Genomic DNA, 17281 nt, shown 5'->3' on the forward strand with positions numbered 1-17281 from the left:
ACCGGGTGCATTATCCGACCTGATCCAGGAACCATGTTCTTGGCTAGCTCGGTAAAGTCTTTGCTGCAGCGAGAAATGATTTCTCTTATTACAGTTTGGGCTAATAACTTCTGCATGTCTTTCATGACGGCATTACATGAGGGCAGCGGTGCCGATGGAATGCTCAGCTCCCATGGGGGACATAAGCTCTAAGCCACATGTCTTAACTGCGAACAAAATATTGAAGGAATGCAATTCACTCAGTGGTATTCTAGTTCGGGTCTAGTCTGAGAGAGTCTTTCTATTGCTGTTCCACACGTTATTGGCGCAAGGGAGAGAGATCTGAGATCTGATACGGATAGGCATTGTAGGCATGTCAGGCTCTATCAATAGACGTAGCTTGAAGACCTACGTTTAAGATCTATCTGAAAAATCTAGTCTAGCTATAAACGATCACCACGTGATACCGGTCCATTGTTCGGTCTCGGGTAGGCGCGTCTAATCCGAGCCGTGACACTTAGTATTATGTCTTAACCACCGGGGTTTGTCTGAAGACTTCCACTTGGGTTGAAAGGAAATTTAGGAATCTGAAGCTCCCCAACGAAGGTATCCAACTTGGGTGCGGCCTTGGCCATATCAAACGCGCAAGTAGGCTGCTTCGTTCCAAACATGTTGACAGCAGTGACATTTGACTTGTCATCGAAGGAGACACGCACTTGATGCATGGTCCGTCGTGAGATATCGCCTGAAAAGTAATTCTGAGGTGAAATCATCATCGACGAAACGGCTTTCGTCGTCACAGTGTTGGGCAGATCAGCCGTATTAGGTAGGTGGTGCATGCCGAGGTTGAAGTATCTTGCGTAACTGTTAGTCTCGGGTAATAGTAATGCTCAGTAAGGGTTACTTACAAAACGATGTCTTCTTGATCGAGACTCTCCCCATTGAAGAATTTATTGAAGTCTACAGCTGGGTGGTGCGGATCATAACTATTGAAAGCGTAAGCGCTTTTCGGCTCGGTGTCGTGTTGCTGCAGGGCGAAAATGTTGTGATTGGCCCAGTTTGCGGACTGTCCAAGAGCTGTAGATGACTGCACCGTCAAGTGCCCTGTGCTACCGCTGTCTGCGAAGCCGGTTAGTGTCGTCCAGGTTTGTATCCATGTAGGGGATACTTACTTGGAGAAATCGCGTAGCCAGGTGCCTCTCCGAAATCATTCAGAGCATCCTTGTTGACAACTGCATATGCAGCTGCTCCATTCTTCGCCCATGTAATCTTGCCCTCGTCCTCACTGGCGATATACGACCGGTTGGCCTTCATAGTATTGATTGATTGTCCCTCAGACCAGGGGTATCTGTTCAAGTTAGTACATGGTAGTATAATGGATGGAAAACAACGTACACTACTGAGACGGGCACAAACTCAGTCTTTAACACACTATTCTTCCTGCCTTTGATATCCAGATCGAGCTTAAAGTTAATGACATGGTCATGCATAGAACCTGACAGGTTATCATGGATATGAAAGCCATAATCGCCATCTCCGGACCAAAACGCTCCCTGGATATAGCCAGACGCTCTAACAGTGACGCTAATGGACCCGTCGTAATGAAAGGTATACTCGAACAAATAGTCATAGTTGCCAACTGTAGAGACGCTGCGAACAGTAAATACAATGTTCTTGGTCGCGGAAACATACGTCCCTGTCAAATGTCGCTGTATAGGATATCCAGTATCATGTTCGAAAAGACACAAGCTGTTGGGGTGGATGTGAGTCATCTCGCTGATGTAAAAAGATGTGTTGAGGTAGGTGGAGTGAGAAGGACAATCAAAGCCGTCGACAAGGTTCCACTGGCTGGTGCCAATGCCGTATGAAGTGTCCAGATATGCTGACGAGGCATGCAGCGGATCCTGGGAAGCGTAATGAGCCATCGCTTCCTGGAGGCCAAGCTCATAGATGATACGCTCGCCTCTATATCTGACATCATGGAGTTGCAGACCAGTCTCTTTGTGGTTTGAGATGAAAAAGCTAAAGTCCACTATACGGTTGTCAACTAAAGCGTGATTCAAAACATTACAATGTGCACTTACTCCACTCAATGTAATTCTCCTCTCTATCCACACGAAATCGTGGACCATCGGGTTGAACAGCAGTAGGGGGTTGCAGGTGGTCAAGCGGTAACTTGTCACCTTGCTGGTCAGTGGAGGTCCAAAGCCCATCAACGTTGGGCCCTGGCTTTCTCTTGAGCGTCTTAGATCCCTCTTTAAACTCGGCGGTCGTCGACCAATAGCTGCCGTCGTAATACCAACCGACCACCTTCCATTTGGAAGGATCTCGACCGGTGATATCGACTTTGAACTGCAGACTGGTAGGGAGGATCGTCTCTGAAAAGAATTGACCCGTGTGAGCAGTGTAGAACTCGTTCCACTGATAGACCCTGTCATCGTTGTGGATCAGAGGATCACTGCCTGCGATTAGAAGACTGTCGTCTTTAGCACCTGTAGCAGTCTGTTGGCGTCATTAGCATGGAGCATCGAAAACGAATCCGGACATCGGTTACTTACGCCATTGAGAAGCTGCTTGGTTATGTTCTGTATTTCCGTTCCAACAGCAAGGTTGAACTCAGCAATGGCCTCAGTATCAGCGTTGTACACGTTAATGCGACCACGTCCAGATGAGAACATGTAATTGAGCTCTTCGTATCGAGTGGACCCTTCCTGAACAGGTAATGGGCCAACCATGTACTCTTGAATGTATGGTTGCAGTTGCGAGTTGAATTGCAGCGTGGCCCGCGCATATCGAGCTGGAGCTGGCCCATTACCTTCGAGATATGTCAAGGCATCAGTCTTGTTTGGCTGCAACAAGTCCATAGACACGATGACATTATCCCAACTTTATAAAGTCAGCCAAGACTTGTTGATGTGCAAAGGTAGACAGCAGAGCAAAGGATTTTCGAAAAAATCAGTAGGATGGAGAAAGTAAAAAGTTCAAGACTCACGATGTCGAGTTCACAATAGCGGTCAGGTTGAGTTCTTCCTGCTTGTGAAGATATGCAGTAACATCAGCATACTCTTGATCTGTCAGGCTCTGGAAAACATTTTTCCATGGGGCCTTGACACCAACTTCCTTGTTGGAATCACATTGTGACGTTTCGACTTTGTGACGGTTCAAGGAATTGTACCTTGCTGCTGGACCATCGGAGGTAGAACGAGCCAAAACTCTCCTATCAAATATAAGCGAAGCAGCTTGTAAGCAGACGATTAATCGCATAGCTGCCACAAGCCAGAGAATTGTATGAGTAATGATTTGGGAACATGTGTGCAGTTTGACAAGAATATATACCGACAGTATCGTCAAGATGATGATGGTATGATGTAGATAGGCGGCTCGCTTACTTAGCTCAGTTTTCTCTTTACCCATGGTACAAGACACCGTAGCGCGGAAATGTCGGCACATTTCAGCTCTACTAAAGTTTTCGTAATGAGAAACTCAATTGGCCATTTACGTAGCACAAAAGAAAAATACAACAGAAGAGACAGGGTAGAAACAGGGCGAGTGGGTGAAACATGCATAATGGGCTTACAGGGATACGTGGAAGAGGTGATAGAGGACTGTTTCTGCAGCGTCGATCCCACAGCCGCTCGACCAGGGTCCAGGGGTAAAGTACCCTGATGATAGGTTTATGAAGCGAGCTGAAAGAAATGGCCTGTTATGTACGGTAGCAATAGGCCAGCAATGGGCGTGGGGCACGGGATGGACATAAGTAAAAATTTTAATCTTATGTAGACTAAAGTATGATCTGATCCGGGTAGCAGATGCCGCGGGTGTTCCCGGATTTTAGAGATAGAGTGTAACTGTGACGGGTGTAGTGTTCAAGGGATAAACTATGCCGTGTTAGGTCAATATTGGCAGAGTTGTAGGGCCTTGTTACTGAATGTTGCAAAGTATTACGTTTCTTGATAGTGAATGGAGTGGGTTAAGCGTATTTAAGTATAGAAGATTTATCGAGTTAATAGCTGGTGAGCTAACTGTATTACCTACTGCTAATGGAATTGTCTATATATTTTGATTGGTGCTGTAGCAGCGATGGGCTGTAGGGCTGTGTCAGTCCTGGAGTGTGCGTTCCTGTGATTGTCGGTCCTTGGTTAATTGGTGTAGGCTAAGGTGCGAAGTGGAGAATGTCAAGAAGACGAGCGATAGTATTGAGTATACGCTTCGCGAAAGAACTGCATAAAAATAATAATATAAGGCTGCTAAATCTTAAGGCCTAAGAATCGAGCCCTGGTCCTAGAATTCAGCTCTTTAGGAACTATATCTAACGATAGGATAAGGAATGGCTTCAATCGCCAGTATTAGCTAGGACCAGACTACCGCCTACATCCATCTGATCCATCAATGGGCCAGGTTCAGGCCCTAGCAGTCTCGCTTAGCGAGGAGAGTGAAATTGCAGACTTGGATCAGCATACCAACGGCACCGAGCACCATCAAAAGAGTCACCTACATGTACAGAGTACAGAGTACCTGGTTCAGGCAATACGTTCTTGCCTGGCTGTGGGGATGAAGCGCAAACGGAATAGCCCAAATGCGAAAAGCGTTCTAACAATATTGACTAAGAGGTAATCGCACTTGATGTTGGCCTGGCAAAGCACCACCAAGTCTCACTAAGAGTTGCATAATATCCGTATATTTCAGTGATTTGCTGCCATTTATAAAGCAAATATTACACACGAGAACTGTTAAAATCCTCCTGGTCCTTTCCATTTTTGGACCATTCCCATCGCGCCTTTAACCAGCCCCATCACAGTTCCTGGATTACCCATATATCCCTTGCCAGGTTTCCCACTATCATCCCTCCAAATTCCATCCTTCGCAACCCTGCCGAACTTCTTTGTGTTCTGATTCCTGTCAATACCCTCTCTCCATTTCTGGCATATTTCCACGCTATCAACCATCACATTGATTTCCTGACTATGAAACCAAGACTGCGTATCCTGGTTACCACTTCCCTGAATCCCAACACATTCGTCCACGATCAACAATTTAATATGACATGACCGAGACTTGAAGGATTGGTGGATGGGGTGGTCTTGGTCTTTTCCCACATAGTTGTATATATGTAGTAGTTCGCGTTCACTGCTGTTTTCTGGAAGTGAAGCGACGAGTGTTTGTGAAATCTGGTCATTCGTTCCACCCTGCCCAGGAATCATTTCCCCGGGATCATTATATCCAAAACATACATAGTACGTGACTTCCACGCCCCTCTTGACTGCATCAATGATTGATGGAATCAGGGGACCAGCATTGAGATCAGGAGTTTGGATAAATATGTTGCGTTGCGCATGTCGGATGAGAGATAACCAAGCCTCATTCTGAGGGACACGGACACTCTTCGAGTCGATGGCACCGTAAGGAGGGCGTGATACAAGAGCCATAGGAACCGGTTTGGTGTCGTTGCTACTGAGAATATATGGCGTCATTTCTTCACCGGCTTGGATTTCTGGCCCTGAAGGCTCAACTGGAGTAGGTGCGGCAACGTTGAGTTTGCGATTAGCAGCCTGTAGACGTGTTTCTCCCGCCTTCTCAGAGTAGCTGGCCTGCATGCGTTTGACTTCACCTGCGATGTCATCATCGAAATGAGGATCCTCTGGCGTGTGCTCTCGAGTTAATTTCTCGCGACCCGTTTCTGTGACGGTTCCAGTTCTTTCTTCAGTGACAGTGGCGTCCTTGTAATCAGGTCTTTTCACGGGCGATGTGATACCACCTTCAGATGCAGGAGGAGAGTCGCATGAAGGGAGTTGTGGATGAAGACCGTTTTGCCAAGTAATCAACGCCGTGTCGTATATGCTGTCGACGATTGGCCCTTCGACGTGAACCATCATCTCAAGATTATCATTGTCCTCGGTGTTATTACTCATGACCGCTGCGACTCTGCGATCGACCACGCAGAATTTTGCGTGTAATGTCCCCAAAACAAATCTATGTAGACTGACTACTTCCATGTCGATGTTAGGTATCTCCTCTGGTGACGGCAGATCGACCAACTTGGCCGTGTAAGACTTGGGTTTAATATTCTGATGCGGATTTATGGCGTTTGCAGGACTAGCCTTGTCGTACATGACCTTGACAATGACTCTCTCTCCTCTTTGTCCTGCGCGCTTTGAAAGTTCAATCAATGCGCCCCTGATCAATCTTTGGGCTACAGATGGAGCCCACGAACAAGTGATAAGGAAAACTTCTTTCTCAGCGCGCGCGATGAGGTTTGCTGTGTGTCTCATTACATCTGCCAACGGCGCAATCACCGTGAGGGGCATGGTGCCGTGAGAACCCATCAGAGGAGGAGAGACAACTCCAGCTATTGGGTCCTCGTCGAGACATTGTAGAGCGTCGGCGAATGCTTGCAAGAAGAGTTGGCTGGGTATTGTAGAGCCCCAGTGTCCACAATCAAGAGCTTTTTGGATCGTTTCGATGGCCTCATTTGGAGGAGAGGGTGGTGGCGTGGTCTTTTGGGTTGACGCGTTGTGATGTAAAGCATGTTCGTGTTGGCCATACAGCTTCTTGACAATGTCTCCTGGTGATTGACTCGGATCCTTTGCTAGCTCAGATGTCACAGTCTCAGTTGCCTGACATAAATCATAAACATATGGTGAAACCATTATCAAATGACTTCAAATAGGATAAAGTGCAATGAATATTGAGATGCCTTGCAACAGGTGAATGAAAGTTTGATCCAATGCAGAGAACTCAATGGAATATAATGATGAGAAGGAAACGACGTCATTTTATCAAAGTTGGCGCATATTTATATCTTCTCGCACTTTTGAATCTTCTGAGCTCATCACCAAGACTTTTGTGCCTTGATTCTGGACGAGCTTACGTGCTCCTGCAAAACATAATTGTTTTATGGAGACTCAGGTACTTGGTACAGACACTCTTGGCAGTATGGAAATGATGTAGTTTGTTCTTGGCTGACTGCCAAGAAAGTTCGAGCTAAAACGGGACATGGTGCCGCGACTCGACACGGCACACAATTACCGGCCGCAATATCCGGAGATACGTCAAGAATTCAGCCACAGGTCAGAGCTATTGCAAACTCGATTATCTATAACTCTTATTACCTGGGAGATGCCTTTGCTCGATGTATAAGCCGATGCGACACCGACGATGATATCCATGTTTTTGCCAAACTCAGAAATGGGGACCTCAGTTAGTCAGCACAAACGTTCTTCTGAAGGACCTTATTCTTGCTATCAACGAATAGACAGAGGCTGTTTATACCTGCTTCCTTGAGTATCTTAGTCTTACTGGTTTAGTACAAAGCAGCTATGCTGTCACAAAGGTAGATCCCAAGCCTGGAAGATTGACTGGCAAGTAGCCCGAGTATACTAATACAAGACGCAATGTTGTTCCTTCTGGCACTGTTTCGAAATTTGAGATTCCTATCTGGCCCACGGGTATTATCTTTCAAGAGGGCGAGTACCTGACTCTAAAGGTGTCAGGCCACTACGTGATATTAGATACAGGGTGGGCCAAGCTCGCATCTAGACCAATAAGACAAAGTCATATTCTCAGGCCCCTGTTAGGTGATTGAAGTCTTATGAACATCCTGAGGCATTAATGAATCCTTCCGGCTATAATGAGACTTTGCCAGACTTGGCTTAGGGCTTATATACTGCTGCTTTCTGAAGACTCCTAAACCCGACATCAAAAGTCCCAGCCTCACCATTTAAGATTCATGTTGATATGGCGCGCCGGAAATTAACGAGACCTGACATTGACAATACGATGACTGGCGAGAATGAACAACTGCTATCTAGGGAAGACAAACCACGTCAACATGGATCTTTACGTCAATTCTCAAGACATGTAGACCAGAGGGGTCCTGATACCTGCACCGAAACACATGAGCTTCAGCAATGGAGATCGACAAAAAAGAACACAAAGGTCCATGAAACCCACATACTTCTGGAACCAGAAACAGAAGATGTAGGGCTTATCTTACCTCCAGCAGAAGAGTACGACGTCAACAAGCCTCAACGGGAAGATGATTATGAGGTTGCCAGTATCAACACAGAGCAAAACAACACAACTGACCACAACCACAACCACGACTTCAATGCCTCTACTCGTCTTCAGTGCATTGTTGGCATCACCATAGGAGGTCTTCTCGCCCTCGCATGTATCGTGTCTGGCATTTACATCCTTGCAACACAAAAGGAAAAGATCGCTTTACACGTTGAACTTGATACAATGGCAAGAGAAGTCCTGTCTCTTGTCTTCAATATTATCCTCACGTTCTGCATTGACAGTATGGCTTTCGTCCATTCCCTCTCATTGAGATGGGCCCTTTATAGCGAACATCGATTGGAGTTTAACACAAACCTTCGCCTTTTCACCAGCTCGACCAAGAGCGGCCCCAATCGGTGGTACGCCAACATCTTGAGCATGATCTGTTTGATTCTCTGCTACGGAGCTTCCAGTTACTTGGTACTTCCCGACGACAAGAACGAGGTACTCATCAACGGCTTCGCTCTCTTGACACTAGGTCTGGCTCTTCTGGGACACGCAGCACTTTCGACATGGTGCCTATGGACCCGCTCCGGTTCTATATTGAACTGGAGTTCTAATACGTTGAGCAATTGTCTGTCCGCTGTGCAAAACGGGATGCTTCAGCGGCGCAATGGGAGGTGTATGCGACCTGTGCATGATCGGAACCCTCCATTGCAACTTGGTGCAGATATCGATACGCAGCCAATTTGTCCTCGGCAGAGGCAAGAGAAAATGTACACGCTGAGCAGGCGTGTAAGGAGAATTATTTGGCTGCTCTGGGCGCTGGTAATACTGGCTATTGGGTGGATGTTTACCATCTTGGGGCTAGACCTGGCATATGCAGCCGATAGTGGTTTGCATTGTTCACCTAGCACAGACTCACTAAGATGGGAGATCGTAGGTCCAGGTAGTTGCTTCAGCAATATGGCGAGCCTCTCCATGTCCCCGTCTTCCCAAAGTCCTGAAGGGTACAACAAATACCCGCTCCTCCAAGTCTTTCTGGGGCTGCTGTTCATCAGTGCAGTCCAAGCAGCCCAGTCCATTGCTCTACATTGTACCGAGCTGCTTGTTAACATTTCACGAGATGAGACTATGTGGAGGAATGCGTATAGCAATAGGAGCAGGAGCAGGAAAGAGCCCAAGGGGGCCTTACTTGTAAGCGACTCACTGAAGAACGCAATAAGCAGCTGGGAATTCATCATCCTGAGCCTTTTCAAATCTCTTCTGCACTGGAGTGTTGGTCAAGCTGTACAGCCGAGCTTCTACATAGATTTCCCAGAGGACATTGCGACCCTAGATCCAGCTTTGTTGAAAGGGGAAATGACTGTGGTAGGGGTTATCTTTTATATGGTTTATACTCGGCTACTTCTTTATGCCGTCCTTGCTATACTAGTGGCTTCTTTTGCTACTTTTCTAGCAATGAGAAAGAGATCGGGACCTCAACCTGCTACTATGGGCCACTTGCAAACTATTGCAGACCTAGTTGACGATTGGACTCCAAGTGAGAACAGACGTATTTACTGGGGAGATAAAGGGGAAAGCTCAACAAGTGCAGTCCGCCATGCAGGAACAACCTGCAAACCTGAGACTTTAGGCCAGATCGTACCTGATGCGCTTTATGCTAGCTAGCCTTTAAGTAGTACTTATTGATGCAAGAAGAGGACGGTAGCCTGGTCAGTTGGATTTAGGGTCTTAATAGGCTAACTTCTCCAGGTCAGCTGTAAAGTCGATAGTGGCAGAAACACTTGCATAGACTATAAAGATGCTAAAATTAATTACTCATGGACTGACTGATGTGATACTCTAAAAAGAAAATTAAAAATTAAATATAATAGATAGAATATGTATTGCCTTAGTGTATGTAGTTTAAATTCCATAGCTAGTAAGGGAAACACAAATCTCTAAATCTATATAATAACTAGAAATAGTCTCTATTGTCCTTTAATTCAATAGGTGCTTGTTTACCGGGGTAAGCGGCTCCCTTCCCTCAAGGACAGCTATAATATTTTCCATAGCCAACCTCTCAAACCCAATCGAAGTATCCAACGCACCACCAGCGGTATGACACGTCAATGTGGCATTCCTCATCTTTTGCAATCTCGGATTCGGTCTTGGCTCATCTTCAAAAACATCCAGCCCCACCGCAAACAAATGTCCAGAGTCCATGGCATCTGCGACAGCCTCTTCATCTACCAAGCTGCCCCTTGCGATATTAACTAGTCGGGATCCCTCCTTCATCTTGGCAATCTCGGCTCGTCCAAGAATTTTCTTCCCCCCTGCGCCTGGAGCAGCAATGACGACACAGTCGGCGATTGCTAGCATGTCTCCAAGCTTTGCATAGTGCGTTGCCTCTACAGCGGCTTCTTGCTCTGGTGACTTTCGGAAAGGGTCGTGGTAGGCGATGCGCATGCCCAGTGCCTTGTGAGTCTTGAGGGCAATCTGATACCCGATATTGCCCAAACCAATCATCCCTAGTGTATGACCACGGGGATTGTATGCTGTGAGCTGAGTATGAGCATGAGCATCTCTAAACTCTTCCTCACTTCCTCTAGCTGCCATGTTAGACCATTGCATGTTTCTAAACACAGAGATTATATGATAAAGTGCCATATCAGCAACTGCCTCAGAAGATGCAGCCGCGCCATTGCAATATAGAATGCCTGCTTCGGCCATAACATCAACATCAGCCCAGTCGTAGCCAGCTCCAGCCGATGCATACACCTTGACTGACGTGGGCAAGAGGGGAATCAGCTCTCGATCCCAGCGTCCCATTTCACCACCAGTAATCCAAAACGGCCGCATGACGGCTTGAAAGTCACCCCATTTCTTCTGTCGAAGGGCTTCTAGAAACAAACCCCGCTGGCGTTCTTCTGCGGAGGGTCGAATAATAGTGAATTTCTCTTCAAGTTTCTGATAGAGCTTATGGTTGTATTTGATTGGATCTCCGATATGGAGGATCGTAGGCTTTAGGCCTGATGCCATCATGAAAGATAAAGAACGGGTTTGGTAAGTCGGAGTAGCTGGGTTTATTTGAACGCCAACAGTCAGTCTTATGCCTACCTTAATATGTTTAGAATGCATCGAGATGCGATCGGTCAAGAATCCGACAACGTTGACTGCAAATCATCGGACTACTGTCCGTCAACCCCTCATCATGCCGATCGGATATCGCTAACATGTAAGATTAATGGACTTCGACTGCATCTCTTCGGCTCGGCTGTTTACAGGAAGATATTACTGGCGCAAGATCGTCGATCCGTCGGAAACGCCTCGGATTATGTTTAGATTGGCCAAAGATGAGAAACTACATGATTCATGCGGTTGGGTTTGCAGGGTTTCTTCCCCGCCTGGTTTGTTTACCCCAGACTCTTTACCCCAGATCTCCAGTTTTACGGGGGTTGTCGGCAAACTTGGCTGTTAGTAAATTGTATACAGCGAAGCGTGATTGTAATAAATACAGCGTTCAAAGTCCTGCTCATTTTCCTAACTGGCAGGCTCCATTTTTGTTTCCGAATACATAATTTGAGTCAAGATGGCTGGTGAAGACATGATCAAGAATGTTGGCGAGGAGGTCCGGCTTGAGACTCTGAATGGAGTCTCAGCTGATATCCATGACCGTGCGACCAAGGAGAAGGCTCTGGTCAAACGAATAGACAAGCGGATGATGCCCTTGATGATGCTTTTGTGTAAGTTTACGTGATATCGCAATCTGGCCCTACTTGACGTTTTCAACATGCAGATATTCTCAACTACCTCGATCGCAATAACATCGCCACCGCTCGACTTGGCAACTTTGAAGAGGACATCGGTCTCGTCAACGAACAGTACAACACTGTCATCAGTATCTTCTTTGTTGGTTATATTATCACTCAAGTACCTACCAATATGATTTTAAACAAGATGCGACCGTCTATCTTTTTGGTACGTGTTAACGGTATTCTGTTCTTATGAGATCATGACTAACTCACCAGCCTTCTGTCATGTTCTGTTGGGCAACTGTTAGCGCTTGCACTGGAGCTGTTCAGAATTACAAAGGCATGATTGCCCTTAGGTTCATCCTCGGCTTTGTTGAGGCACCTTTCTTCCGTAAGCTCTACCCGATGACCACCCTCGTTCACCATGGCTAATTTGAACTGAAAGCCGGTGCTCTGTTTCTGTTCAGTTCATGGTACACCAAGAAGGAACTGGCAGTCCGTATCTCAGTCCTCTTTGCTGCTGGTCAAATGGCCGGTGCTTTCGGTGGCCTTCTCGGAAGTGCTATCATGGCTGGGATGGATGGTAAAGCGGGACTTGCCAACTGGCGATGGCTTTGTACGTCCCTTCCCTAACCCCATTGTATCGGTAACCCTAAACCAATAACCTTGCAGTCATCATCGAGGGATGCGCAACGTATCCCGCCGCGGTGGTAACCTACTTTGTCGTCCCCGACTATCCTACCACAACGCCCTGGCTCAGTGATGAAGAACGCAGGATCGCCGTCCTAAGAATGGCGGAAGATGCAAACAAGGAAGATGATCGTGCGGATGTATCAGCATGGAAAGGTGCAAAGATGGCTTTTGCCGACCCTGCACTTTACATGATCTGGATTATGCAACTTGGACTAAACACTGCCGCCGCTTTCACCAACTTCTTCCCCACCATCGTCAAGACCCTTGGATACAGCTCGACCATTACACTTTTGCTCTCAGCGCCGCCATATGTCTTTGCTGCTATTCTGGGTATCACCAATTCTTGGCATAGTGATCGTGTCAACGAACGATGGCTGCATGTTGTTTGGCCGCAGGTATTCTGCAGTGTTGGCTTCATCATCTCGGCTGTCACTCTCAACACTGCTGCGCGTTATATCGCTACATTCATGATGATGTCAATTTATGGTTCCTTCGGGTGTATTCTATCCTGGGTGTCATCGTCGCTGCCGCGACCTTCGACAAAGCGCGCCATTTCTTATGCTGTTGTCAACGCTGGGTCCAACCTTGCTTCCATCTATGCTTCATACTTCTACCCGTCCATTCAGGGTCCACGATACTGGCAGGCAAACGTGGCAAACATAGCCTTCAGCGGGCTTTGTATTATTATGGCGACTATATTGAGGTTTTTCCTCGCTTGGAGGAACAGAAAGTTGGAAAAGGCAAGGGAACATGATATTCAGAACGAGGGTACACTTGATGGAAGTGAGACTAGGGCTTTGACTGAGAAGTGGCAATGTGGTTCTGAGTATGTTTATACTCTCTGATTAAGTTACAAATCAGACCGCTTTAAATTAGACAACATTTGAGATTGGTATCTGTCGTAACCTTGAGCCGTTGCAGGAGAGTAAGATGAGAATTTTAGGCACGTCACTGATAGTGGCCATGAACTTGGAATTCATGGTCACGTGAACTTGAGCACAAGCATCGGGCGTTAAATATAGAATCTTGTAATGATTGGCCAACCACCAAGCCACTTCACGTCAGAGCCTTATTGCTGAAGCTACACATTATCTCCAGCTCGTATTACTTGCTGCTGATATCTATCATGCGGGAGGCCTACTGCATGTCAGCCTGCATGAATACCCAACAAGAGCGTGATTGACTTGCGAGATCTCGGGCATCCATTATTCCAGGCGTTTCTTGTGAGGACTTCCTGGCAGAAAGAACCAGACAGTTAGACAATATCACATTTATCTCCGAAATTAGTCAACATAAATCGTATAATCTGGCCAGCATCCACTATGAGCAACGTTCAAGTCGAAGAAGCGATGGCGCTGATGTCCAAACTCACAATGGAACAGATACAAGGAGTAATGCTCGCTAATAACGAAGCACTCAATGTTGCTGCAATGCTCAACCAGCCAAGTCCACCCTTGGGTTCAAAGACTGTCAAAGCAATAGTCGAGGGATGGGAAGGGGAGCAGAAAGTTCAGTTTGGACAACTCGCCATCAGGGGCTGTTTTAAACTATCAGTCGACCAGGTGATACATGACGGTCTAAAACGCAACAACGTTCCACAAGTCTACGAATTGCACAAAACCTTTCCAGATGGCACTCAGGCATGGAAGGGTGTTTCTCAAATGGACATCCTGGAAAAGTCCACAAAGTATCACGAGGCGGTACTTAAATCATCGCAGAAAGTCGGTATTCCCAAGACTAGGGCCGATATTCAGACCCACAACCTTGCAAAAACAGCATTGCTACGAAATGCAGCCAACGCAGCAACCCTCAACATGGCAGCAACCGCTATGTTTGACATCAAAACGCTGTTTAATGGCGATTTTCAGAAGTACTTTGTCAAGCTAGGCATCAGCGGCATGCATGGTGGTGCGGTTGCAGGGATTCAAGCCAGGATTCACCACTCTTTCTTTGGCAACGGCGCCGTGGTGGGCGTAGTTGTCAGCTCAGCTTTCGGTGTGGTAGGACTTGTAAACACAGGAGACTGGGCCCGTTTCGGGAAAAACACTGGCCTCGGTATTGTTGGCTCTGCCGGAGGCTGGGGAGGGTCACAACTTGGTACGATGGCCGGCACCTTTTTTGTCGGTCCGCTGGGAACTATCCCAGGGGGAATAGTTGGGGGCTTCTGTGGCAGTCTTGCTGGACGCTGGACCGCAGACAAGACGACAAACCTTGCTGAACTGACTGATTTGGAAGTCGAACATATTTATGACAATGTCAAGGAAGGGAATGCGAAAATGGGTCTCCGTGTGGACCCTTCCCTGACAAAGAGGGAAGTTGTGGCCAGAATCTTGGATCAGCGTGGTGATTCAGTCGCTGTTCAGATGACCGATACAATGGCTACTGATATAGCAACGCTTCAGGAGAACCTGAGTGACTGGCAGCAGGGTGATCCCAAAGACTTTGAAGCCTTTGTTGAAGGCCTGCGCAAAGCAACATCAAGCTAACGAGGAAATAAACGCACGACCCTATCAGAGATGGTTTTCTTGTTAGCCGTCTAACCTTGAAGGTACTTGAGCAGTATAAGGAAGCACTGTAGTAAGGAGAGATACATGTGTATGAGAAAACTAAAAAATGTATCAGATAGAATATACATTGTCTTAATGTATATAGTTGAAATATCATAGGGGCTATAAGTAACAGCAAAGACAAGCCTCCCTTATAAGTAGATAATAAGAGCTTCTGATGCTTTAAGATCTGTAACAAGCTTTCCCTTCTTGACATTAAAAGTCTCAAACCTCTGAACACCTTGAAGATCACAGTTCTGGTTAGAAAAGTATTGTCCTGTAGGAGAAGAAAATTTAGTAAACTGTTTATGTGTCTAATCATGAGCGCTTACCCGCAATACTGGGCTCAAGATCCGGATTAGTCTGTTTGAGGGGAACTAGAGTCTCGCTGCTTGGGCCAGTCATGCGAAGCGCTTTTACAGCACCGTTTTTGAGACCAGTGACTGTGAAGCTTGTAGTGGAGCGAGAGCCAATACCCGAGTAGTAATCGGTGTTGACAAAGATAAGCTTGAACGGCTTGCCCTTTCGATAGACGATGTACTGCGCGTATCGATCGCTGCCGTTGTCACTTGCCACGATGTGATCGCCACCTGCTGTAGCAAGAGCTCCAAAGTAGGCGCCGTAGAAATTAGCGTTCAGTTGATCGCTTCGCCACCAGTTAAAGAAAGCTTCGAGTTATGTTAGTTTGTGCACAGAGAACGTTCCATGCCCTTTCGGAATTCACCTTGATTGATAGTTCCCTGATGGTAGAATAGTCGTTGCGTCCCAATAGACAAAGCACGTAAGGTCTTGTCGACGAGCTGAATGGCAGAACCGAAAGTCGCGTCCATTTCGTAGTCGACTCCATGGAAGCCCGTCTCACCTATAACATGCAATTTAATCATATGAGGAATAATAATAGTCCTCAAAGCTGTTTATTTACTTACCAATGATGTATGGCCTGCCGACAGACCTGGCGGTTGAGATGGGCAGAAGGTTCAGGTCCTCAACTGTTCTCTGATGTGACATCTCGATATCCAGACCGTTCTCTGACACGTTTGAGAAAGCATACAAATGTCCATTGTACACCTTTGTCGCTGCCTTGACAGTCTTGTTATAAGCCTCGTTGACCAGATAGGGTAAGTTGGGCCACCCGGGTTCTATCTGGAAAGGAATCGCATATCCACCGCCTGCAAGGATGGGAAGAGGACTCTTCCAATGGTTCGCAAAGTCCTGTGCCCATTCATTTGCATTGGCCCCTTCCTGTGTCTCGTTCCACGGGGCTTGAGCAACAGGGTACTTCCAGTATTTATAAAATACTGAACTCAAAAATTAGCAGGAATAGTCATTTTCATTTGGCCGTCGAGAGACTTACGGTCAGGCTCGTTGCCGAGTTCGATAGCCCAAATATTGTTGGCTGCTTTGGACTTGGCCATAGAAGCCGCGGCGAACGTGGTGGTTCTGTTGTTTAAACCCCGATTAAGTCCTGGGAGAATTAGACACACGCTGAACAGTACAAGAATTGCTTACCCAAGATTGTTTCAGCTCCAAATGACTCTAACAACGTGTAATCAGTATCAAAGGCCATGGCACATCATTAGATGAACTAACTGATTAAATCGAAGAACTTTGGCCCATATGCCAGGCTCATCGGAGCATCTAGTGGATCGTCGACCTTGTACGAGACGTAGCCTTTGAAGTCAGCATCGTATGTTGCCCTATCCTGCGTTGTACCTCCGATTCGAATTGGTGTCTTCTTGTTGTAGAGCTTGTTGAAATGACTTAGACAAGGAAGGGTTAAGGAGATGTTGGTCGCGTATGAAGGCCACATGAAAAATTCGAACCTGATAAACAAACTAAGCCCAGACACCATTTACTCGCACATAGGAAACTCACGATACTCCTACTGGTGAGGCGTCCAGTGGATATGCGCTTTCTGGCAGAGTCCCAGGTACAGCATAGTTTGGAGCCGCATTTACAACACTGACTAGGCTGAGAAGCTTCAAGTTCTGAGAGATGCCCATTTTAACAAGTGATATGAGGTCTGTGATTTGAATCGGCGTACAGAGAACAATCTGTCGGAAGGGCTTCACTTTTAAATAATATCATGGCACAAGCTGATTAATCCACAGCTACAATGACTGCTTCGGGCAATAGCATGGGTTTGATTCATCCCCATGGGGATTCTCTCTGTTTGCGGGGGACATAAGCCCGATCTTGCATTACCGCTGGTCGAGTTCATGCTGGTGAACCATCAAATGCCGACATAATTGATCCCAGCAAAATAGACGGTGTACTCTGTAGTATTGTCAGAAATTAACCTGGTGCAGGGTTGGTCGCGCTAGTCAG

General features: G+C 46.7%; 7 protein-coding genes across 7 annotated transcripts; 3 read left to right on the forward strand and 4 right to left on the reverse strand.

Annotated features, from left to right (window-relative positions):
• Positions 1–509: 509 nt before the first annotated feature.
• FGSG_10677 (uncharacterized protein) lies at positions 510–3393 on the reverse strand (the record flags this gene model as incomplete). Its single annotated transcript, XM_011321384.1, has 8 exons — positions 510–843; positions 888–1098; positions 1152–1327; positions 1375–2011; positions 2064–2481; positions 2538–2865; positions 2972–3245; positions 3369–3393. The coding sequence occupies 8 exons, from the start codon at positions 3391–3393 to the stop codon at positions 510–512; spliced, it is 2403 nt and encodes an 800-aa protein (XP_011319686.1).
• A 1316-nt stretch (positions 3394–4709) lies between these two features.
• On the reverse strand, positions 4710–7145 carry FGSG_10678 (uncharacterized protein; the record flags this gene model as incomplete). The annotated part of the gene is made up of 2 exons (XM_011321385.1): positions 4710–6593; positions 7089–7145. 2 exons carry the CDS (start codon positions 7143–7145, stop codon positions 4710–4712), a joined length of 1941 nt encoding a protein of 646 aa, XP_011319687.1.
• A 610-nt stretch (positions 7146–7755) lies between these two features.
• Positions 7756–9924, forward strand: FGSG_10679 (uncharacterized protein; the record flags this gene model as incomplete). The annotated part of the gene is made up of 3 exons (XM_011321386.1): positions 7756–9621; positions 9676–9692; positions 9885–9924. The coding sequence occupies 3 exons, from the start codon at positions 7756–7758 to the stop codon at positions 9922–9924; spliced, it is 1923 nt and encodes a 640-aa protein (XP_011319688.1).
• Positions 9925–9960: 36 nt separating this feature from the next.
• Positions 9961–11001, reverse strand: FGSG_10680 (uncharacterized protein; the record flags this gene model as incomplete). The annotated part of the gene is made up of 1 exon (XM_011321387.1): positions 9961–11001. One exon carries the CDS (start codon positions 10999–11001, stop codon positions 9961–9963), a length of 1041 nt encoding a protein of 346 aa, XP_011319689.1.
• Positions 11002–11551: 550 nt separating this feature from the next.
• FGSG_13807 (uncharacterized protein) lies at positions 11552–13252 on the forward strand (the record flags this gene model as incomplete). Its single annotated transcript, XM_011321388.1, has 5 exons — positions 11552–11705; positions 11759–11871; positions 11991–12105; positions 12160–12330; positions 12387–13252. 5 exons carry the CDS (start codon positions 11552–11554, stop codon positions 13250–13252), a joined length of 1419 nt encoding a protein of 472 aa, XP_011319690.1.
• Positions 13253–14068: 816 nt separating this feature from the next.
• Positions 14069–14893, forward strand: FGSG_13808 (uncharacterized protein; the record flags this gene model as incomplete). Its single annotated transcript, XM_011321389.1, has 2 exons — positions 14069–14504; positions 14643–14893. The coding sequence occupies 2 exons, from the start codon at positions 14069–14071 to the stop codon at positions 14891–14893; spliced, it is 687 nt and encodes a 228-aa protein (XP_011319691.1).
• A 378-nt stretch (positions 14894–15271) lies between these two features.
• Positions 15272–16368, reverse strand: FGSG_10682 (uncharacterized protein; the record flags this gene model as incomplete). The annotated part of the gene is made up of 4 exons (XM_011321390.1): positions 15272–15621; positions 15735–15815; positions 15880–16251; positions 16308–16368. 4 exons carry the CDS (start codon positions 16366–16368, stop codon positions 15272–15274), a joined length of 864 nt encoding a protein of 287 aa, XP_011319692.1.
• Between the last annotated feature and the right edge of the window lie 913 nt (positions 16369–17281).

Source organism: Fusarium graminearum, chromosome 1 (genome assembly GCF_000240135.3).
Source record: "Fusarium graminearum PH-1 chromosome 1, whole genome shotgun sequence".
NCBI classification, from domain to species: domain Eukaryota; kingdom Fungi; phylum Ascomycota; class Sordariomycetes; order Hypocreales; family Nectriaceae; genus Fusarium; species Fusarium graminearum.